Source organism: Aspergillus pseudoviridinutans (assembly GCF_018340605.1).
Source record: "Aspergillus pseudoviridinutans IFM 55266 DNA, scaffold_6, whole genome shotgun sequence".
Lineage (NCBI taxonomy): Eukaryota > Fungi > Ascomycota > Eurotiomycetes > Eurotiales > Aspergillaceae > Aspergillus > Aspergillus pseudoviridinutans.
Genome location: NW_025091286.1, coordinates 2,352,722 through 2,374,610, shown reverse-complemented (window position 1 = coordinate 2,374,610; position 21,889 = coordinate 2,352,722). Strand labels below are relative to the sequence as shown.

The following is a 21,889-nucleotide window of genomic DNA, read 5'->3' as shown; positions in this document are numbered from 1 at the left end:
GCTTTATAAAGACATTGTGGAAATTGACTTGATTTATCTTTGTCTTTGTTTTACGACCGGATGCCCGGAGTCGGGATGACATCAGTTGCCCTCTCGGCGGGTCTTCCGGGTTAGTATGCATCAGATGATGAGGCGATGTCAATATCCGATTCATAAATACTAGACTGGCCATAGGCAGTCAGGTAATGCTAGGCTGACCATAAGAGACTATATACAAGGGAACATTTGTGGCAGCGCCTGCCTTGACCTGTTGATTGTATCATTGCCTCAACACACGCCGCTGTCCGGCTCTTTTGAAGATGAATTAATGGATTGAAGTAAGACAAGTTCTCTGTATCAATATTTCTAGCGCCTATGCCCATGCTCCAACAAGGCTCATGCAAAAAGCGCCCATGAAAACTAGTAGACATGCAAAAACACGTTTCCGGCCCCGGAGAACACGCCAGCTTTCGTCACTGAGAAAGTCCTCCGACATCAATTCGACGAGAGAGGCAAATATGAGAAGACCAGAGGATATTGCATTCATGGTGCCCACCAGGAGCAGTCCTACTTCTGAATCTGGGCTGTAGAGGGTATGTGTTGCAAGGCCTATTGCCTGGCCGATCGGTGTTCTGAGGAGAATCAGTATAATAAGCTATTTGAAAAAAGACAAGGCCAGAGAACTTACGTGCATCCATAAGCCAAGGACATAAGCCATGGCTGGATGGCTTTCTCCGGCCAATCGAGGGCAGCGATGCGAGAACCCAATGCGAGACCCTCGAATGTTTCTATCCGATGTTAGCTGGGTCTAAAACAGGAACTAAGGAAGAAAACATACGATGGAATACGATGGCAATCAACAGGATCACAAACTCGCTGCCTACCGACACGCTGAGGGACATGCCGATGAATACGCTGTGAAAAAGAATCCCCATTTCCAACAGGAAAACCTGCATGACAGCTTTTTTGTGTTTCTGCTCAGGAGTGAGAGCGAGATCATCGCTTCGTTCCACGTCCTCGAAAGGCTGTACTTTGCTTGCTTGGAATGCTCGCATGCCTTCAGGAGCAGAAGCAATCCGCATGATGCGATCGGAATCTTCACCCATGCGGTTGATAGTCCGACTCACGCTAGACTGCCTGCCAATCAATGGGCCAAGGTCACGCAAATGCGATTGACTTTCGACCCTAGTACAGATCGGTCTTTTGACCTCGTCTGGGTAGGACCGAGACACCTTCTGCTCAGAGACTTTGAGCCCACCACGGCACACATGTCGTGCGGGGCTGAAGACCATTTCAACCACAGTAACTAGAAAAATGCCAGCTAGGGCAATGGCTCCTGGCATCGCGKGGTAGTCGGTGGTCCAAAAGTCTGACAAGCAGGGATTATTGAGGGAAGTAAATGCAGTCGGAAGCAGATGAACAAATGCGGTGGCGATGAGGACGCCCGTTCCAAAATGGCTGACAGTAAAGAGGGCTGACGGCGGGATGCGTAGACGAGGGAACCATGTTGCCAATACGGGAAACGCGCAGGCCAAAGTAGAGACGCTCAAGACGATAAAAAGAGCGCCTATGTGGAGAGAGGTGTTATATTCGCTGTTCTTGACGTCTCGTTGGGCGCATGTGGATCGTTTGATGTGTTTTGCTTGTGAGTTGCCTGGGATTCCTGGTCATTATTATCAGGACAGTCTGCAGAGGGGACACTGTCACCTACCTGCTGTATCAGAAACCGAGACGGTAGAGCTGAAGCATCTTCCCAGGCTCTCATGGGAGATGAGCGCAGAGGTCAAGAGAACTGATAGCAGCCACCAGGCCCAGCTCTTGACCTTTTCAAGTGACAATCGATCAAGATGGCAAATACGATGGTTTTGACTAGAGATATTGTTGTTTTGAAAGTACTTGGGGCGTCCTTTTAGGAGTCAACAAAGATGCATGATCTAGTCAGTCATTGGAAACATACCTGACGGTGTCAGTGACGCCCCAAGAGACTTCAACTGATCCCCGATTGGAGTATCTCGGCGTTCAGGCATAGTCTGGGTGTCGTCCCAGCTGGTCAACGAGACGGCAGCCGGCCCAGAGCCCGACCTGCACACGCGGGCATTAGTGATGCCGTTCAAGTCTTGGCGGGTGGTCAAATCCGGCGCCAGAGAAGGGGGATTCTGATTCCATTCGCAGTGTAGAAGAGTGTCGTCTGTGCGGGAGGGACAGTTCATGTTGGTAACCCGTTTAAGACTTCTTCACAGTCGAGTACCAATGGATAGCGGTAGAATTGAATGAGAAGCACGAGAATCCTGACAGGCAGCAGAGTGAAGAACAGCCATCTTAATACGTAATATAATCGGAAGGGATTCTTTCTTGGCTCCATCACGAAACCGCTTGGCATCGGGAATCGCATTGGCCTTCAGATCAGACGGGAAAGACCCTATATCAATTACTGCGTGCCGAACTCCCTCGACTGTTATCCAAGCCAGGGTGCCCTTCGCAGTTTCATCCAGTTGGAGATGATAGATCTCGGTTATGGCTGGCCCAATGTGTTGTTGTGCACCCATTTGCTCTTCTTCTGCTCCAAACCCGAGGTTCTTGGCGTCCCACTCCGGCTTCTTCCCTAACAGGCGCTGATTTACACCGGACTTTCCCCACAGTTCCCCTCGTGTTGTTGTGCGCGTGATGATGCTGCCTGACATTTAAATACTGACTGTTCGTTTCTCTGTGGGATGGGAGCATTTTACCTTAGAATAGGTCACTGCTTATCGCCCACTGCATCTTCCTAGTCAACAATTGTAAGTTTAATAAATCATTTAAATAGGTCTCGAATCAGCTGACGGTGATTAGCAACAAAGGCTGCTTGGTGCATGCGTTATTCATTCAGTCATAATCGGAATCCTATTCCATCGTTAACCCATTCGATAGTCGACTCGCACTTTGAGTGTTGAACTCGCAATTAATCCAAATCACCCATAAGGCTATGAAAGAAAATGGCTGTTATCGAGCATCTGGAATGATTCTCCAATAACATCTGGCATTCCAGACACCCCACTTTCCGGACTGCATTCATGCCCTTGTGATGTCAATACCTGCCAAGCTTCACAACGATATCTGAACCAAGATGCAGTATCACGGACAGTGCCTCGTTGACACAGCAGCCACCGGGAAACTGCTTTACGCCAATGTTAGCCTGAGTTTCTGGGCCGGAGTCGATTCCCAGACCGGAGAGATCATTGACCGCCATCATCCACTCCACGGACAATCCGTCAACGGTCGCATATTGGCCATTCCGTCCAGCAGAGGATCATGTACGGGCAGTATTGTGATGATAGAGCTCTTGTTGAATAAATGTGCCCCCGCCGGACTCATCTTCCAAGAGCCAGAGCAGATCATCACACTAGGGGTCATCGTGGCCAAGACACTCCTCGACCTGTCCATTCCGGTACTTGTCCTCAAACCAGAGGAATTCCAATCGCTAAAAGAACATACATACGCTACAATTACAGGGCCAACCCTCCAGACCGGAGAGCACCCTCTCCCACCACCCATCTACGAAGCACCTTCATCGCCCCCATCAAAGACCCTGCACCTGTCCGAAACTGACCAAGCAATCCTCCATGGCGCCCGAGGAGCAGCCGCCCAAAAAGCGATGGAGGTCCTCCTGAGCTTCGCCCAGATTCAAGGCGCAACGAGGCTCATCGACATCTCCCGCGCCCACATCGACGCCTGCATTTACACCGGCCCCGCCAGTCTGCGGATCCCGCAGACCTTCCTGTCTCTGGGCGCTCGCGTCGCCATTCCGACCACGCTCAATGCCATCTCCATTGACCGACGCCGCTGGAGGGAAATCGGCATCAAAGAAGAACTGGCAATTCCCGCCGACCAGCTGGCGGAAACCTATCTGGCCATGGGCGCGCGACCTGTCTTTACCTGTGCACCGTACCTGCTGGAGTCTGCCCCCACGGCAGGACAGGATATCGGCTGGGCCGAGTCCAACGCGGTGGTATTTGCGAATAGTGTGCTTGGGGCGCGGACGCAAAAGTATCCCGATCTGATCGATGTGTGTATTGCGTTGACGGGGAGGGCTCCTTTGGCAGGCGGCCATGCGGATGAAGGCCGGACGCCGTCGGTGGTGGTTGAAGTCGCGGGTTTGCCGAATATGGATGACGCGGTATGGCCGCTGTTAGGATACCAAATTGGTCAGCTGGCTGGGGGAGATATACCCTTGATTGTCGGGTTGGAGCACACAAAGCCTCGTATTGCGGACCTTAAAGCTTTTGGAGCTGCTTTTGCGACCACGGCATCCGCCTCAATGTTCCATATACAAGGTGTGACTCCAGAAGCGACCAAGTTCGAAGGGATAGAGCAATCAGCGAAGCGGCAGGTCGTGCACGAATCCGACCTCGTGCGGACGTGGGAAGAACTGAGCACCGCTAAGGACTCGTCAGTTGGGCTGGTGTCTTTGGGGAATCCTCACTTCTCGCTAGAAGAATTTGAATCGCTCTCCCGCCTGTGCGCCGACCGCAAGAAGGAACCCTCGGTGCAGATGATGATAACAACCGGTCGAGAGACCTACGAGCTCGCGGCTAGCAACGGTTATATTCAAACACTGGAAGCATTTGGTGCAACCGTCATTACTGATACCTGCTGGTGCATGATCCGAGAGCCGGTAATACCTCCAGAGACAATCAATCTTATGACGAATTCAGCCAAGTATGCGCATTATGCTCCAGGAATGGTGCAGCGAGGGGTGCATTTTGGAAGCCTAGCGCAGTGTGTGGTGGCCAGCTGCACGGGCTATTTTGGTGGAGGGCCATCATGGAAGCAAGACTGTACAGCATGACCTGTGATATACATCAAGAAGGGGATCCCGTGCCTCGCTACACTGCGTTCCACGGATCACGAATCGGGTACCTGTGAAATGCAGCCCCCGTGGAGGATGAGTTTGTATACTTGATGACGGAAGAATTACCACCACACAGACCTAACGGCCCTTTGCACTACTACAAATTTTCGAAATGTGAATCGGATATGCACATGCATCACCTAAGTCAACAGAATCATCAGACAAGTCCACTCAAGTCCATATTTATTCAATCGTTTACACACTCGTTTCTACCTTCGATATGCGCCACAGATCAGTTCTGGTAGCCATCACGGCTACCTTGTTCGCATGCCACATCACGGCAAAGAACGTCCCCTCGGCTCTCAAAGCCTTCTACAACAAGGCCGGAAGTGGCGGCGACTGCACCGGTGCCGACGCTCTCCGAACGGGCTTCTACAACACCGAATGGAGCGGCGGTCAGACAACCTACTGCACCAAATACCTCCCCACAGGCAAGGGCTTCTACCTCAAGGGTCCCGGGTCCGACCTGGCAAACATGGACATCGACTGCGATGGGGAGCAGGGCAGCGGCGACGTACGCTGCAAGTCGTCAAGGGACACACAAGGCCAGACACGGTGGGGTCTGAGACACCTCGAGAAGTACGGGGTCAGGGATCTCAACGCGAATATACACCCGTATGTGGTTCTGGGGAACGAGGGCAGCTACAGTCCGACGTTTGACCTGCGCACAGTTGGCGTCGAGCCTCTGAGCATTGTGGCTGTCGTGTGCGGCGACGAGCTCGTCTACGGGGTTTGGGGCGACACCAACGGGGACGACAACGAGCATCCCATGGTTGGAGAAGCCAGTCTGGCGTTGGCGACCGCGTGCTATGGCCCGAGTATCAGCGGTAACCGCGGCCATGATGAGTCGGATGTACTATACATTGCGTTTGCGGGCAAGGAGGCTGTGCCTGCCGGCGCCAGGTGGGACGCAGACAGCTACGAGGCGTTCGAGGAGAGCATCACTGCGCAGGGGGATAAGTTGGTCGCGAAATTGTTTGGCGACAAGTCAACAACGGCCAGCGCCTCTGATCCTCAACACACGACTTCATCGAGCAACGGCGACAGCGACAGCGATAACGACGAGGAAGATTCAAAACGTAATCGCAAGTCCAGTGGCCGGCGAACCAATATACCACGACTTTGCCAAATCATTTTGATTGTCTGTATCGCCCTCGCCTAATTCGTTCAATCATAAATTTAGAAATCCGCCGCGACATGTGCTGTTTTGGCTTTGCTGGAATTGAACACACTGAGGGGTATTTTGTAATCACTGGCAATCTTATCGCAAATTTGACTTTCGACATGTCAGTCATGTTAGCCATGGATGAGATGATTGGCTTGCCTGCCGTTTTTGTTCATTAATCAATGATGTGTTCACTAATCAATGATGTATTCGACATTTGTCTGTCTCCACTCCACATACATTCCCCGCGACTTTCCGGGCTCGCCGCAGCCAAGATAACGGCGAGCATGTCTATGATATAACACAGTACAGCAATATTTAAATACACTGAGATTCTACCAGGGTCCTCATGTATATCCTTTCCATCAAAAAAAATATCCGTATATAAACGACCAAAATGGGCATCGATTTTACCGTGTACAAAGGCTCCTCCGACGGCTCCATCAAGAAAGCGACCACCCACCGCGATGACCTCCAAGGCGACTCTGTCCTCGTGCGCGTCACCCACTCCGGTGTCTGCTTTACGGATGTGCACTACATGAAGGCCGACATGGCGCTCGGCCACGAAGGCGCAGGAGTGGTGGAGGCAACCGGCCCGGACGCCAAGAACCTGAAGAAAGGCGACCGGGTCGGCTGGGGCTACGAGCACGACTGCTGCGGGCATTGCAAGCAGTGTCTGACGGGCTGGGAGACCTTCTGCCCCGAGAGCAAAATGTACGGATTTGCCGATCTCGACCAGGGGTCGTTTGCGACGCACGCTGTCTGGCGTGAGGCCTTCCTCTTCAAGATCCCCGATGCGCTCAGCAACCAGGACGCGGCGCCGCTGATGTGCGGCGGCGCGACGGTGTGGAACGCCATGATGGTCAACAACGTGAAGCCCACGTCGCGGGTGGGAATCGTGGGGATCGGCGGACTGGGCCATTTGGCCATCCAGTTCGCGGCCAAGTTGGGCTGCGAGGTGGTTGTGTTCTCCGGCACCGACAGCAAGAAGGACGAGGCGATGAAGCTGGGCGCGTCGGAGTTTCATGCGACCAAGGGCGCCAAGGAGCTCAAGGTCAGCAAGCCGCTGGACCACCTGCTCATCACAATGAGCACTCAGCCCGATTGGAAACTGTACCTGAATATTCTGGCGCCGGGCGCGGTCATCTCCCCTCTGACGGTGGACAATGAGGATCTGAAAGTCCCATACATGCCTCTGGTAACCAATGGGATCCGTATTCAGGGCAGTATAGTTGCGGCTCGCCAGTTGCATCGGGACATGCTCGAGTTCGCGGCGCACCACGGCATCAAGCCCATCATCATGACGTACCCGATGAGCGTGGAGGGAATCCAGGATTGTCTGAAGACGCTGGAAGATGGCAAGATGAGATATCGTGGAGTTTTGGTTGCCGATAAGCAGTAATATAGCAATATCTTTTATGACAATGAATATAGTTGGCAATCTATTTGGATTCCATTTGAAGAATTTGTTTATTGGGAACAACTCGGGACGAAAGCCCAGTCCGTGGAGTATTTACTCTATATGGGTTAATTATGAGCACATAATCACCAAGGGCGCTCCCCAGTAGTCGGTTATCCGATAAGGTCGAAGATCGAGCCCGGCACGGTCACTTTCTTTTTTCCCTTTTGCTTTTCCGACCTATCGCAGTTTAGGATTTCTTGTCTGCTTTTTATTATTATTTGTTAGCTTATTGGCGTATGGTTTGGATTAAGATAATTGTAGAGCTCCAAGAAGGGAACCGAGGCTGCGATGCTCAGTGCAGATTTTGACAGCATATTTCGCGGAATAGGGAGGCAGTTGCCCATTCGATCTTTTCTTCATCCTTCGTCAAGTACATTGGTTTGATATCCTTGAGATTCCCCAGAATCCTCCTGTCTCAGAAGGCCTACAGCTCTCTGCGCTGTTGTTCATTATGAGGTTTCTGAATCCTGAATCTAGTTTAGCGGGTACTCAATCTGTCTGCCTATCAATGGCGTCATAATATTGACGATGTCACGGTGAGAGGCCAGAACTAGGCCGTCAATGCACATCCTTATGGAAGATGAACAGCTTAAGCGGCAAAGACAGACCAATAGAGACGAGACGTTACGCACGCACTGCGAAATAGCGCCGGAGGATTGGGCCCGCTTTAGATCCCGCTGGAGTCGACGGATGCGGTCGCTTCTGCTATTGGCCTCCGGACGGCGCCACTTCAACGTTATTGCTGAGTGGCACGCGTCCTGCGGGGCCATAGGACAATCCGACCTGCCTGGTTCCTGTCCTTAAAAGCGCCGCGAGAGCAGCCAACTCTGCTGTCGTGTGGCTGTGTGTGGATTTGATAGCCATATCTCCTACTGACAGCATTGCGCTGATGCCGCTTTTTCAGCCTTGGACCCGTCCTCCACCGCGACGGATTTACTTCATCGCCCCTGTCATCGGGCTTTTCCTGGTTTACTTTCTCTTCTTCTTTGAAACGACAGCTTTCACTCCGAAAATCGTTGTCCCGTCGATCACATCGCAGCAAGACGAAAACGCATGTCCGCCACTCCCAGGCATTGAGGATGTCCTGGTTATCCTGAAAACAGGCGTCACAGAAGCACTGGAGAAAGTGCCAGTTCACTTTCAAACCACCCTTCGATGCATTCCCAATTACGTGCTATTCTCGGATTTTGAAGAGGAAATCAACGGGACCCACGTGCACGATGTACTTCGCAGCGTCAACGAGACCATCAAACGCACCAACCCGGACTTTGATCTCTACAACCGTATACAGGAACACGGGCGCAGCGGACTCGCGCCGGCCGACCTCAGCCGCGTTCCCAACACCGCATTCGGAATGCCCGACAACCCCGGCTGGAAGCTGGATAAATGGAAGTTCCTCCCCATGATCGACGAAACACTTCGGGTCCGCGACGATGCCAAATGGTACGTCTTCATGGAGGCCGACACATACTATATCTGGGCGAATCTCCTGCAGTGGCTGGCGAAACTCAATCCGAACAAACCCTACTACCTGGGTAATCCGACGCAGATTGGCCCTGTTATCTTCGCTCATGGCGGGTCGGGGATTATACTGTCGCGCGAAGCCATGCGTCGAGCGTCGGAACTACGAGCTCAAGACCTTGATGGATGGGACCGATATACCGAGGAGCAGTGGGCTGGTGACTGCGTGCTGGGAAAGCTACTCCATGACGCTGGAGCACCCTTGTTGTGGTCGTGGCCCTTGCTGCAGTCAAGTACCCCCGCAGAGTTTGATCACTTTTCTGAGTCTTATTTGAAAAAGCCGTGGTGTTACCCTCCGGTTGCGTATCACCATGTGACGGCGGAGGATATCCAAGAGCTAGCAGAGTTTGAACAGAGGTTCTTTCGTAACGTAAGTTTTCCATTGAAAGTTTTGCGGAAGTTACTAACGGGAGAAGAATTCTGTCATATTGCACAGCGACGTGTTTCGTCATCTCATCCAGCCACAGTTCAAGCCTTTACAACCCGACTGGGATAACCTCTCCGAAGAGGAGCAAGTCATTGGTGAGGCGAGCTGTAGGGAGTTGTGCGAGAGCAAACATGAATGTCTCCAGTATTCTTATGAGTCTGGGAAGTGTCGCACTTCGAAAATGGCTAAACGGGGAGTCCAGAAGACTGGAGTTTCCTCTGGGTGGATAACCGAACGGATTGACGCCGTTGTAAAAGAGATGGGCACTTGCGCGACACCGCAGTGGATTCTCCGCTAGCTCGATGAGGCTAACTTGTACATAGTCGATTCTTATCAGGCTGGCCCTGATCATTCTATCATGTTCTTACTACTCTTCTGCATTCTACGAGACATACGAAACAAGGGGCAATTCTGAAGCCATAAATTCATTCGCTTGCTTAAGAGGCAACTAGTGTTTCAAAGCTTTCATAATGACCGATATCTGCTGGCTTTGATACAACCATCCGGACTTGTCGCAGCAGTCCTAGCCATGTCCATTAGAAATGTCATCTCCGGTGCGTAGATGGCATTCCTAAGATAGAGTCGGAGGGCGAATATCTGTGCTTATAGCCAAAGGAGCTAGTATACTTGTTTATACAGTCTTCTTGAGCCGGAGTGGACAATTACCTGGCACCAGTAATGGGCTACGACCTAGGCAAGGGGTGGAAAAATGTTCGGTTGATCAATTGATTGATTCCAATTCCCAGTTAAAAGAAACATGCCAGACTCCCGCCAATATTCAAATGGGTATAGCCGCCCTCCTTCCTTAACTCCCATACACAGTCCTTCAACGGCAGGCACCAGTAAAAAACCCTTTGCTTGTAAAACCTCTGGAGTTATGGATTCCTCTCGAGAGGAAACCAAGCAAAAGGAAAAAGGTATGCCTGCCTGTTCGGTTCGATTTCAGTGGTCGATTCGATGTCATTGTGATAGGTCGTTGCTGTTGAAAATAATTGCGCAGTCTGTCGTACGAATCGTGGCCAATTTAAGTTCATGGGGTAACCGATTTCTCGAGACGAATATTTGCGCGATTTGGGTATAAACAAGTCATGCGTTGTCGTCTCGATCGATATTCTGACCTCAGTAGAGGCGAGAAGGGGAGGTCGAGGGCTTGAACCGGGTACCAGGAATGGGTATGATTCTTCGGTCCATAATGTCGCGGAAGAACCGGCGGAAGTAAGAGTACACCTCGTTTGTCTTTGTACCGCTATCGGATCGCAGGACCGTTCGATGGAATGAGATCTATTGAATGTTGGCGTGCTATTGAGGCTGATGCTCGGGAATCGGGTGTCGTACCATGCCGTTGTCGTCGATCTCGAGGAAGTAGAATTCTTTTCCGTTGGTCGCAACGCCGTAGACCGAAGTGATCCGTTTGTTTTCACTCTTTCGAGCGTTATGGCAGAGTGCTATAATGTGTCAGCCACTTTTCCACCAGATAGTTGCGTATAGAACTTACCCATGAATGAGACGCACTGCCAGAGGATGGTCGCCGGCCACGGATTGACGCAGATGACAACGCCGATACCATTGCCAGGCTCCGCGGCGTTGTTCACAACGAAATCAAGCTCTCCTTCAATTGGGAATCTGACGCCCAGAGCCTCAACTTCTTGTTCAAAACCTCTACACCGAGGAATGGAAAGGACCGCTGAAGAGAGTCTAGCGCGACTCTGTTTGCGATAGTCGAGCTCCTCCACGTAACAGTGATTTAGGATTGCTCTGATTCGTTTGCAGGAGGTTTCGTGGTCGAGGTACTGCGGGTCGTTCTTGTCTAATATAGCTAAATTGCGTACTGAGGCTAGTCGGCCTCCGAGTTTTGCTGATAATAATGAAGGCGTGCGTGCTTGTGCTTACCGAGGCTGATGGGGATGGGGACCTTTTCCCGTTGCTCTAGGGTCCACACTCCACGTGGATTTGGGTGACGAGACAGGCCGAACAATGGGTAGAGCGTATGGGAGAGAAACCCTTCCGTGATTTCATCCGGAGTTGGATCCCTCTGTCGTAGAGCAGGCGAAGGAGGCAAGGGCCCTTTTCGCCCGACAAAGGGCCAGTCGGTGTCCTCTTCGTTCTCTGAAGACGGTGTTTCTGTAGGCGAGATCAATGACCACGCCTGTGAGGGAGATGTTGCTGCTGATGGTGTTGCTGCTAGCGAGGTCGTTGTTGACCATGCTTTTGAGAGTATCACTGTGTTGGCGAGGTCTGTGAGGGTCATGTTCATTGTGGTGAGTTTGTCAATGACTATGTTTTTGACGTCAATGTCGCTGTCGGCTAGATTGTTGATGACGGTCTCTTCGATGGCCATGTCCATGTTGGCGAGGTCGCTGGCGATCTTATTTCTGAGCGCCATGTTGCTGTTGAGAAGGTCTTTGATCACCATGTCTTCGAGGGTCGTGTCGTTGATCGAAATGTGTCTGATCGTCATGTTGTTTGTCAGCTCGATGTTGTCGATGTTGTCGATGTTGTCGGATGGATGCATCGAGCCAGAATGCAAAGCTGGAAGACGGGGTTCTTATAGTACTGGCTGTTGACTCTACGTACGTGCTCATTTCGCCTCGTAACCACGGTAGAACATGTCTTTTGCTGGTTGAAGATCTAAAATAAGATACTCGCAGAGTTTTCCAGCACTAACCACGAAACCATTTAGTTGAGAATGATGCAAGTATGATCGTATATGCTCGTGGGAATGTTGTTCGAGAGAAGGATTGGAGACAGAGGTTTCGTCTTCATTTCGATGAGAGTGAAAATGCCTGTCTGATACCCTTCCTCATTTCAGCCTACCAGGCAGGTTTAGCATACTGTTGCTCAAGCAGCGCTGATTTACACTATTTTTGTCCTAAAGCGAAATATGCTCATAAGACTAGAAAATTTTTTTCTTGTGTAAGAACACGTCTTGATGAAATCATACCCTCATTCCACTGGTCTAGACAGCAGTAGACTGCAGTACCTTCCAGTCTGTCGTAACAAGAAAAACTGAGACGAGGGCCAGAGATATAGGGAGTTATGATATCAGATGCTGCTATGTTGGAAACTGCCAAACATTGGCTCAATTCTCCGCAATTTACGATTAGAGTTATCAACTTATCTCCGTTCTCCCCGCATATACATAGATTGTCCAACCTTATCCTACCAAGCACCACAAGCCTCTTGCAACACCCCCATAGCCTGCAGCTTGGAGGGTATCTAGCTTAATACACTGTTTTCTCCTCATCGCCCTGGCCAGCAGCTGCGAGACATTCCGCATGATTGCAGACGGCCGCTAGTACCTCGGCGGCCACTCTCTGGCACTCGGAGCCACGGACGTTGCAAACCCATTGCTAGATCTCGGACCACGCTCAGCTTGCCGCTTGGGAAGGTTAATGTTCGCTTGAAACCTCGTGGCGCAAGCCAAGTCGCCCTAGTGGAGAGCTCTAAGTTTAAATCATCGCAGTGTTTAGGAGATTCAACAAAAGGTAGGAGGCGAAAAAGAAGCTATATTCTTCTCAGAAACAGGGCCACGTAACCTCTGAGGGCCGCGTCAGCGTCATCAAATCTGTAAAGAGCCCCCAGTATGGATAATTCCAACCTGCAGTATCGACAAAATGGCTCATACTATTCCGTACCATTCTCGTCCCTACAGAGTGGAGCACGTTGGTTAATAACTATTGTGAATCCGGCACCATCCGCTGATCTACAGAGAGCGCTAGAACCTCAAGCAGTGGCGCTACGTACACTCCTAAAGTACGATGCATCAGGCAATATCCAATTCAAAAATCATGATAGAAACCAGTCCCCGTTTGGAGAGATTGGAGAGATCACTCTAACTAGCCAAATCCAAGATATAAGAATGAGGGTTTCTTCCATGTGTATGAACCAAATAGCCTTCGAACGGACCAGCCCCGATTCAGTATGTTTAGTTATCGATCGATGATAGAATTACATGATCATGTCTACTGTATAGCTTCTACGGCGTTATTGTCCGACCTGGGGTTGAACCGTTGAACACAAACACCCGGGTGAAAGCTTGTTGCTGATCATTGTTACCATAGGCTTACCGATCAGAGTCATGACATCAGTTATTTCTAACGAAAACGAGGAGGCTCCCTACCCCTTCCTCCTAACGCATATATCGCTGTTGGTACTTTATGATAATAACCTTGCGAATTTCCTCTCCGTGAAGGAATCGTCTGTATTATTCAACCTTCCTGATGGATCGTGAAGATATCTCCCACTGGTTTTCAAACCAGGAATCAACTCAACCACCTCTTATCGGGGCTTTTAGCCAGTACCTATCTGTTCAAGACGCAGTCCAAATCTTTAAGCAGTTCCATTCCAATAATTGGATTCCCAATGGTCAAGTTCTCTGGAGCGGCCTCCATCGCAGAAAGGCCCAAGAATGGGCTGACAAGCACCATCTGCAGACTCTAACCACGGCTATGGGCCTGCTAATGGATGAAAACCATCCGGACTGCCCAAAATGGAAGAAGACATCTCAACAATGGAGCAAATACATCCATGGCGCTTCCGCAATCTTTGCTTGGCATATAGCTCAGGGTGAAAAAGTCACGGTGCTTTCCCCTCCTCCACCAGAACGGTTCCACCCCTCGGGCCTCTCAAGCTACCAAGTGATAGAAGAACCCATCATTAAAGGTTTGATCTGTGAAAGCGCTGTGCACCAAATCATGATGGCCCATCCAATGGTGACCGAAAGCGAAGATTTCCTATACAAGGCGTGGCCTGAAGACCAAAGCTTCCTTTGGCTTGCAAGATTCGGATCAAGAGATACCAAAAGAAATTGGAGAGATACAGGGCACGGTGCAGATAAGTTACGACTGAAGCAGCTAGTGGTTGCTTACTCGGAACAACGCGCCGTTTCTATTAAGCATGTCAACCACCAAGAAAAGAAAAAGGTTCGGCGAGAGACCTATTCTATCACGCTCGTAAAATCAATACTCATCATATTACCTAGATGACTTTCACCGAATTAGCTTTCATCGGCTTACTCTCGCTCGTCGTTTTAATCTTGCTATCCAAATTCACGATACTACTTTTGGCGGTTCTGTTATACACACTCATCGACAAAATCTTCTGTAGACAAGAAATCGACCAATATTCTCAGTCGCAGGAGATGGAGAAGTATAAAGGGAGACTGGATACGAGACAAGAGGATAATAAAACAGCCCACTCGAACAACGTTTCAGGTCAAATTCCCAAAGCCAACACAGATACGCAAATTAAGGCTATCAAGAAGTGCAAAGAAGCAGTAAAAGCGTGGGTAAAGGCGCAAAAGGCAACCGCAAGAAAGCTCAAAGCTGAAAGGAAGGCTCAGGTGAAGGCACAAGAGAAGGTTAGACAGAAGCACAAGGAAGAGCAGAAAGCACAAGCAAAGGCGCAAGAGCTCATAGCTGAAAGGGAAAGGATAGCCAACGCAAAGAAGAAAGAGGTAGCCGCACGAAAGCTCAAGCAGGAACGGAAAGAACAAGCAAAGGTGCAAAAGGCGGCTGCTGAAAAGCTCAAGGCACAAAGGAAAGCCCAAGAGAAGCAGAACAAGGCCAGAAAATCAGTAAAGACAGCAAAGAAAGCGAAGGCGAAGATATAAGAGTGGGTAGAAAGAAGCTCAATGAAGATCGGGAAACATGAGCAGCACCGGATCCAATCAAACAGCTAGAGCTTATCCGCAGTGAAGCACGATGCAACCAAAAGAACTCATTATCATAGACAGGTGCCATTCAAATACTCCAATACCACTTCATTCTAGCCTCTGGAAGTAGCTAAACAAAGCTTTCTTACGCATATACTGAACATATCTTCTCTGCCATGCTGCCGCAAATGAGCCCTCAATTGGGCCAATGCAGTGGTTTCAAAATCAGTTACGTCTTACAGATGTTCCTCTCGCCTTTTTTTTTTTTTTTTTGCTGCCTATGCAATTTTTCCCCGGCTGGATCACTATACTTGGAGATTTAGTCAACAACTCCAGATACAAAAGATGCCTCTTGATGTTCCAAAGTCTGCGTTCATTTTTGATCACTAAGAAGAGAATTGGCTATACTCTCTACCGGCCAACCCGTTTTTTGCCCCCAAATCCTCATCTCATCTACAATTTCGCTTAGTTTCCGGGCATCTTTTAGCCACGGCCCACCTATTATTATAAGCATAGCCATCATCAAGAAAGGAATGTAGAAGTCTTACAGAAAGATATAGGCCCAAAGGAATTAACCCAAACAGGCGCAGACCCACTCGACAGCGCCAAAGCGCATACAATTGTGGCGTGATGTACTAGTTTGCTTTCCAGGCTGTGGATCCTTTCGATGTGCTGCAGAGTGTTGATCAATGAAGGACAAGGCTCCGCAAGCCATAGGATGATCATCGCTGTGTGATAGTATTGTAGACCGGCAGCTGCTACTATCAGTAAATCAAGGAGGTTACGAATATAGGAGGGAACCGTACCGTGCCACCCCGACGTCGTCCACATACTCGGAAAGCTGCTATTGGGGAGCAGATGTGGTGTAAGGATGGGGTCAAATGATGAAGAGAGCGATGTCCTCCAGCCCTCAAGCTGCTCTCTCAGACTGTTCCACTCGGATTGGTCCAGGGGAACAGCATCACGTAGAAGACACCTGTTTATGACTCTTCCTAGGAGGTAAGTGATACGATTGGAGAGATCGTCATCACATTCAGTCCTCGTAGGCAGAGGCTCATCCGGGAGCTGAATCATGAGGCTGCGTTTTTCTATGAGTGCGACCGTGATATCCTCTCTCAGGTAATTCCAGAAACCGGCACTCAACAATCCGGACTCTATCTCGATCGGATGGCTCGCCAGCAACGAATAGGACCCTTGAAGGTGATTCTGGCAGGTGACATTTTCTAAAATTGATCAGAGATCAGAGCATCAGCTGGTAGATATGCACCCTAGGGCAGTGATCATACTTACGCGAGATGATTTCGAACGACCGAAGAAGACATATCGCAGCCAACGTCTCGCCTGTTCGAAACTCATCGGGATGCTTCATGAGAGCCAAGAGTCTTCTCACGCTCTCGAGATGATATGCATCGGCGAGATCTTTGAAGGGAGTTGAACCAGATGATGAGCTCTGGCTGGCTGCCGCAAAGGCCAGTATTGCACTAAGGAGTAAGGCATTCTTTCTTGCGAGGATAGGAACTATGTCCGTGAAATGACGTCTTCGATCATTCAGATCGTACCAACCAGCTAGATTATCGATATAAGATCGAAATACGTGAGCTACTCGTGGATCCTCTAATGCTTTCATAGGGTCACTGGTGGAGACATATTCGTCGCTTTGAGATATCTGGACATCTAAACTTGCTTGAACAAAAAAGTCTAGCGATGTTGCAGACTGGCCGTGCTGGTTTGAGGATGCTATTGATCGGGAAGACCGGCGGACGCCGTCGCTCCATGAACAGGGTCGTGAGCTTCGTTGACAACGTTGGCAACTGGGACGATTTCCATCACCTGAAACGAAAAGTACAAGTTAGCTTTGACGAGCCAGAGGAAGAGAAAAGGGGCTTACACTTGATCTTTCGCAAGCGACACGGTTGGCTACAGGGGCAGTCAGCTCTCAGCTTGACAACTGACAACTTGGAGTCTAGCTATCACGAACCAGCCTGACAAGACGACGTTAGTAGGTCTGTGCAGAAGGGAGCTTAATGGAGGGACGAACGATCTGTGCGAAACGGACGTGGCATGGGTGGGTTGAGTTTCAATAATGCTTCAAGCTCGCATTATTGATAGACGAGGCTTCGCAATTGGAATGCGGGAGTTGAGAGGTTCTTGCTCGGTACATAATGATCTCGATAAAATCCGATTACCCATCCAAATTCTTCCTCCTAGGAGCGAATCGGCAATAATCCCCAGGGGATGTACTCCCTATGAGTGGCTGATTACCCCACATGGATCCCCGCATTAACAGGAAATGCGAAATGCGAATTGCGAAAGACGAGGAGAATCAATGACAACTAATTGGGTAGCGTTTAAGGTATAAATATGGCGGCCATTGACAAAGTCCAAGTACATTACGATGGTCACTCATACCATTAACTATATAGCTAGCGATGCAAAGACTTGCACCTCCATTAACTCGTTGGTCTCGCTGCGCCTGCCCACTAACTGACCTTCGCCTTCGGGTACAGCAACGAATGGCTTCCAGCTATCCCACCAGCATTCGTCCTTCCGCCACAGAGATCAAGAACGGCCAACTCACGCCTCAGAATCTGGAGACTACCATTCACAGTCTGTACCATGATGGTCTTGTTGTGGTCGAAAATGCAGTGCCGCATGCCGCGCTCGATCGGCTGAACGAGAAGATGGTGCGGGATGCATATGCCCTGCAGAGCAGAAAGGAAAATAGTCCATATAATTATAACCGGGGCAATATACAGCAGGATCCTCCGCCTGTGAAGGACTACTTCGATCCTGGCATTTTTCTGAGTGAGTGCCGTGCCCAAACGACAAGGTCGTGCTAACAGTCTCTTCCCCAGACCCAATTGCTACCCAGATAACAAATACAGCCCTAGGCCCTCGTCCAAAATGGACATTTTGCTCGGGAAATACAGCCATGCGTCCGACAGCAGACTGTCCCCCAACATCGCAGCCGGTCCATTCAGATGCAGACTTCGACCACCCAACACACCCCTTTGCCTATGTGGTCAATATCCCCTTGATCGAGATGACCCCGGAGAACGGCTCCACGGAGATCTGGCTCGGAACCCACATCGACTCTGGCCTGCATGTTCAAGAAGGACAGCATGGTGAACGAGCAAGCGGACGCATCAAACTTGACGAACTGGAAAAGCGACGAGCAATCCGGCCGCCGTGTCAGCCTGTCGTTCCAAAGGGCGCCATAGTACTTCGGGATCTTCGACTCTGGCATGCTGGAGTCGGTAATCAGGCCGATCAGGTCCGCGTTATGCTGGCAATGAGTAGGTTCCCTAGTGTCATTGGAGCACGGTCAAAGCTAATTAACAGTTCACTTTGCTCCCTGGTACCGGAATCCGATGCGACTGGAATTCTCCGAGAGCGTACGGCCGATTATAGAGAAGGAGGACTATCTCGAGGTGCCGGTTGACTGGGTGACTGAAGACGAAGCAATGTCGCGTTACCTGAACCGTGCTTTTGGCAACGCATATGACTTTAGCCAACTGCCTTAACGATGGAATATAACACAGGGTGTTGTTTCTCTTTCGGAAAACCTGGAAATGATTGCCGTGGATGTGCGTCAATTTGGGTTATGTGTACATATCATGAACAGGCTTGGTAGTATGAGGATTTTGGAGCTTCAACAGTTCGGCGATGTGCTCTTCGTTGTGGCTGCGGTCGCAATGGTTGGCTGTCCAGCTCTGGTCGATATGATTGACCCTCCAGCTCCTGTGGCCAACCAAAACCCTTGGGCTGAATAATATAGGAGCAGTGAATCTCATTTGGAGGGATGGCGCGTTTATTGAGTCTTGTTGATCGCGCTCGATGGGACCGCATGAACCAGATAACGAAGGCAAGAATAGCTAATGAAACAACTCCTCCAGCAACTGCTACTGTGTTTGTGCAAGCTGCTGTTGGAGACGGTGAAGACGCTGTTGAAATAGTAGACGCGGTCGTTTCAGTAGTTGTGGTCACTATTGAAGTGGACAATAATGCTGAGAGCGATGTAGTTGTGGTGGTAGATGAGGATGTTGACGGTGCTATTGAAGACGATATCGTCGGCGAAGAAGAAGCGACTAAGTGGTCTCTTAGTACCAGTAATCACAATTCTCCCATGATAAACTCACTTGATCCCGACACTATAATTGACAAAGCAGTCTGTCCCTGCGGCAAGACCTCATCCAGCGGTGCGCAACCCACAAATCGTTCGAGTTGACCTCGAACCCCTTCGTGTCCTGATCGCAGCAGAAAAAGTCTACCGCAAAATACAAATCCAAGGTACTATTTGCACAACGCTTTTCCTTGGGGCCTGATCGAGCCTTCCAGCATTCATTGCCGTAATCGCCCGGCCCGCAATATGTGGCCATAGGGCAGCAGTTGTGCCATTGTCCCCATGTCTGCCCGCAATCGAACTCGTTACTGAGGCAGGTGTTGTTCCTTTGACGGCCAATCCGTCAGTCATATGTAGGATAGAGGTGAGTCTGTCGAGTAAATCCGAAAACGAGTCATAGCAAGAAAAAAAAGCGTGGGATAAAGCAGTTAAAGAACAGGGTAAGGATGCATCATAGTCTCCAGCTTAGTGTTTTTCGCTTGAGAATGAAGCGCTTACACGAACTACACAATAATGAAGAGACTGATGTAGTTCCACCATCTGAGTCTACGACAATTCAGCCCAACCAGCTTTCGGGGGGTGGTAATCATCAAGGATGTCGGCGGCTAGAATGCCAATGACTCCCACCGTCTTTTCTGGATGAATTTCTGAGCGCCATGGGTAGGGCATGCCAAGTGGCTTTGCCGGTAGTGAGTTCAGGATTTAAAAGGAGATTGCTCATCAATTGACCGTTGTCAAGGTGCTGTGGACATGATGAGATTTCGGTCGTCATGCCGTTTCTGAAGCTCCGGAGATGCAAGATATCCATGTACCTTGGCTATGGCCGTCTGATTACAGACAAATTCAGGACGTCCTCCTAATAATGGATGCTCATTTCCTGGAACTTGGCTAGATGTTGCATCGACATGGGGATTATTATGTATGCCTTGTTTAATACCTTGAGGTTGCAGCCTGGCTCGCCTTGAGTATTTTCTGTTGAAGCAACAGACTACAACAGACTTGTATTTCCTGCATCAGTGACTGTTGCATCGTCAATAGATACAACGAGTGAATAATGATACAACTTAAAACTTGGCTGTTGTCTCGCCGTCATCGGTTATCTTGTGGTTTTGGTTGCTTTCTTCTGGGCAATCCGCACAACCAAGAAACATCAAGCATTATATGTATACAAGCGACGAAGCTGGAACAAGAAACACTTGTATTTTTGAATCTCTGGAGTCATCTCTTGTCTTCGAGACATGGTCTGTCCGACCGTGGAAGAGTGCGATGGCGACGGCCTCGTTTGATTGACTTCACTACCCCGAAAAGGATTGTCAACAAGAGGCCGAACAAAGGTATACTACCCATAAAGGTCTCATTGCCAAGATGTAAAGCCTTTCTGGCAGTAGATATGATGCTATCCTCGCTTGCGATGGGCTTTCCTGGGGCCTGAGAGGATACAAAATGGCCGTGCGATGTGGGCCTGTCCTCGACATATTGTTGTCCATGGCGGAACTCGCCACCTCCGTCTAACACATAATTATCCTTCCGATATTCGTCTGGGAGTCTATGGTTGTAAGATTCGCGGTAACTCGGTCCATATTCTGGTTGTTCGCCGGGCTGGTAGCTCTGGTCCTGCTCCCGCTGCCATCGTTCGTAGTCGGTTTCGGGTCGCCCGCGCTTCCACATGTTGTCGGATAGGATTCGACGTGTGGGTGTGTCTGACAAGAAGAGAGTTTGACTAATATCTACAGACAGAACCATCTGTAGAACAAGCCCTGCCGAGGAATGCTTTTAGTTGGCGAGACGATCCAAGGTTCTCAGAGCATGGGGTGCGGTGGATAATAGATTGCGATAATGATCATTTGTTCCTCGATGATTGTTACCACATGATATGAAGGCAATAATTTGCGAAGTGGATATGCGGGATTTATCCTTCGAGTCAGTGGTGGCTGGCATCGGCCAGTCTCAGCAAGTCAGCAAGTGCTTTCTCTTACTCGGAAGCAACTAGGAGGGTTCTACAGCACCCTGCCTGGCGGTGATCCAATGAAACAATCAGCGCTCTTGGGACCCTTCCGAGCAGTGGGTCCTGCGATGGAACCAACAGCAAGGGTATGTTTCTCGACACGAGATGGTGGTAATGCTGTGGATTAAGATTAAGCTCGGTTCGATCCATGGACGAACCTCAGGGAAACTGAGATGTTGGAGCTGGCGACATCAAGTATCTACAAGTGAACTCGACACGCCCTATGGGGATGTTGATAACACCTCAAAATTAATATGATGCATTCGTCCCGTATGCAACGAGCAACGTCTAATGCAGCGATCGCCTCTGGACCAGCAAATGACAGCTCGTTTCAGCGCGCCACACGCAGGGTTCACAATGAAACCAACAGTCTGTCAGTCACTCAATATGGTCAAGCAGCGGGGCCTGCCAGTGACTTGCCCAGTACCTTAGCCCAATCATGCAGGGTCAACGGCTCAATCCGGATACCTGAACAGGTAACTCTGAGGCAGACACTTTGTGAGAGCAGTGAGGAGAGCCAATACAGGATTTGCCAGGCTGTCGCGTATGGCGTATACCGTAGCCTTACAAAGCGCCTTTTCCACATTCTCAAACAGATTCATCATCATAACTGTGATGCGAACGCACTTCATCAGGGTTGGCTGTTAATTACACAATCTACATTTT

The 21,889-nt window shown here is 49.9% G+C and overlaps 11 protein-coding genes across 11 annotated transcripts; 6 read left to right on the top strand and 5 right to left on the bottom strand.

Moving 5' to 3' along the window:
* Positions 1–352: 352 nt before the first annotated feature.
* zrfD (putative plasma membrane zinc ion transporter) lies at positions 353–1,322 on the bottom strand (the record flags this gene model as incomplete). Its single annotated transcript, XM_043305112.1, has 3 exons — positions 353–611; positions 668–767; positions 818–1,322. The coding sequence occupies 3 exons, from the start codon at positions 1,320–1,322 to the stop codon at positions 353–355; spliced, it is 864 nt and encodes a 287-aa protein (XP_043161047.1).
* A 360-nt stretch (positions 1,323–1,682) lies between these two features.
* On the bottom strand, positions 1,683–2,189 carry Asppvi_009254 (uncharacterized protein; the record flags this gene model as incomplete). Its single annotated transcript, XM_043305111.1, has 2 exons — positions 1,683–1,885; positions 1,937–2,189. The coding sequence occupies 2 exons, from the start codon at positions 2,187–2,189 to the stop codon at positions 1,683–1,685; spliced, it is 456 nt and encodes a 151-aa protein (XP_043161046.1).
* An 893-nt stretch (positions 2,190–3,082) lies between these two features.
* Positions 3,083–4,804, top strand: Asppvi_009253 (aconitase family protein; the record flags this gene model as incomplete). The annotated part of the gene is made up of 1 exon (XM_043305110.1): positions 3,083–4,804. One exon carries the CDS (start codon positions 3,083–3,085, stop codon positions 4,802–4,804), a length of 1,722 nt encoding a protein of 573 aa, XP_043161045.1.
* Positions 4,805–5,087: 283 nt separating this feature from the next.
* On the top strand, positions 5,088–6,029 carry Asppvi_009252 (glycoside hydrolase family 75 protein; the record flags this gene model as incomplete). The annotated part of the gene is made up of 1 exon (XM_043305109.1): positions 5,088–6,029. The coding sequence occupies one exon, from the start codon at positions 5,088–5,090 to the stop codon at positions 6,027–6,029; it is 942 nt and encodes a 313-aa protein (XP_043161044.1).
* Positions 6,030–6,429: 400 nt separating this feature from the next.
* Asppvi_009251 (NAD(P)-dependent alcohol dehydrogenase) lies at positions 6,430–7,434 on the top strand (the record flags this gene model as incomplete). Its single annotated transcript, XM_043305108.1, has 1 exon — positions 6,430–7,434. One exon carries the CDS (start codon positions 6,430–6,432, stop codon positions 7,432–7,434), a length of 1,005 nt encoding a protein of 334 aa, XP_043161043.1.
* Positions 7,435–8,383: 949 nt separating this feature from the next.
* Positions 8,384–9,740, top strand: Asppvi_009250 (glycosyltransferase family 31 protein; the record flags this gene model as incomplete). Its single annotated transcript, XM_043305107.1, has 2 exons — positions 8,384–9,385; positions 9,432–9,740. 2 exons carry the CDS (start codon positions 8,384–8,386, stop codon positions 9,738–9,740), a joined length of 1,311 nt encoding a protein of 436 aa, XP_043161042.1.
* An 821-nt stretch (positions 9,741–10,561) lies between these two features.
* Positions 10,562–11,954, bottom strand: Asppvi_009249 (uncharacterized protein; the record flags this gene model as incomplete). The annotated part of the gene is made up of 4 exons (XM_043305106.1): positions 10,562–10,723; positions 10,778–10,887; positions 10,938–11,249; positions 11,333–11,954. The coding sequence occupies 4 exons, from the start codon at positions 11,952–11,954 to the stop codon at positions 10,562–10,564; spliced, it is 1,206 nt and encodes a 401-aa protein (XP_043161041.1).
* A 1,708-nt stretch (positions 11,955–13,662) lies between these two features.
* Positions 13,663–15,053, top strand: Asppvi_009248 (uncharacterized protein; the record flags this gene model as incomplete). The annotated part of the gene is made up of 2 exons (XM_043305105.1): positions 13,663–14,364; positions 14,424–15,053. The coding sequence occupies 2 exons, from the start codon at positions 13,663–13,665 to the stop codon at positions 15,051–15,053; spliced, it is 1,332 nt and encodes a 443-aa protein (XP_043161040.1).
* A 2,555-nt stretch (positions 15,054–17,608) lies between these two features.
* Positions 17,609–18,619, top strand: Asppvi_009247 (uncharacterized protein; the record flags this gene model as incomplete). The annotated part of the gene is made up of 3 exons (XM_043305104.1): positions 17,609–17,900; positions 17,951–18,391; positions 18,438–18,619. The coding sequence occupies 3 exons, from the start codon at positions 17,609–17,611 to the stop codon at positions 18,617–18,619; spliced, it is 915 nt and encodes a 304-aa protein (XP_043161039.1).
* Positions 18,620–19,065: 446 nt separating this feature from the next.
* Positions 19,066–19,474, bottom strand: Asppvi_009246 (uncharacterized protein; the record flags this gene model as incomplete). The annotated part of the gene is made up of 3 exons (XM_043305103.1): positions 19,066–19,183; positions 19,235–19,246; positions 19,308–19,474. The coding sequence occupies 3 exons, from the start codon at positions 19,472–19,474 to the stop codon at positions 19,066–19,068; spliced, it is 297 nt and encodes a 98-aa protein (XP_043161038.1).
* A 962-nt stretch (positions 19,475–20,436) lies between these two features.
* Asppvi_009245 (uncharacterized protein) lies at positions 20,437–20,886 on the bottom strand (the record flags this gene model as incomplete). The annotated part of the gene is made up of 2 exons (XM_043305102.1): positions 20,437–20,513; positions 20,559–20,886. 2 exons carry the CDS (start codon positions 20,884–20,886, stop codon positions 20,437–20,439), a joined length of 405 nt encoding a protein of 134 aa, XP_043161037.1.
* Between the last annotated feature and the right edge of the window lie 1,003 nt (positions 20,887–21,889).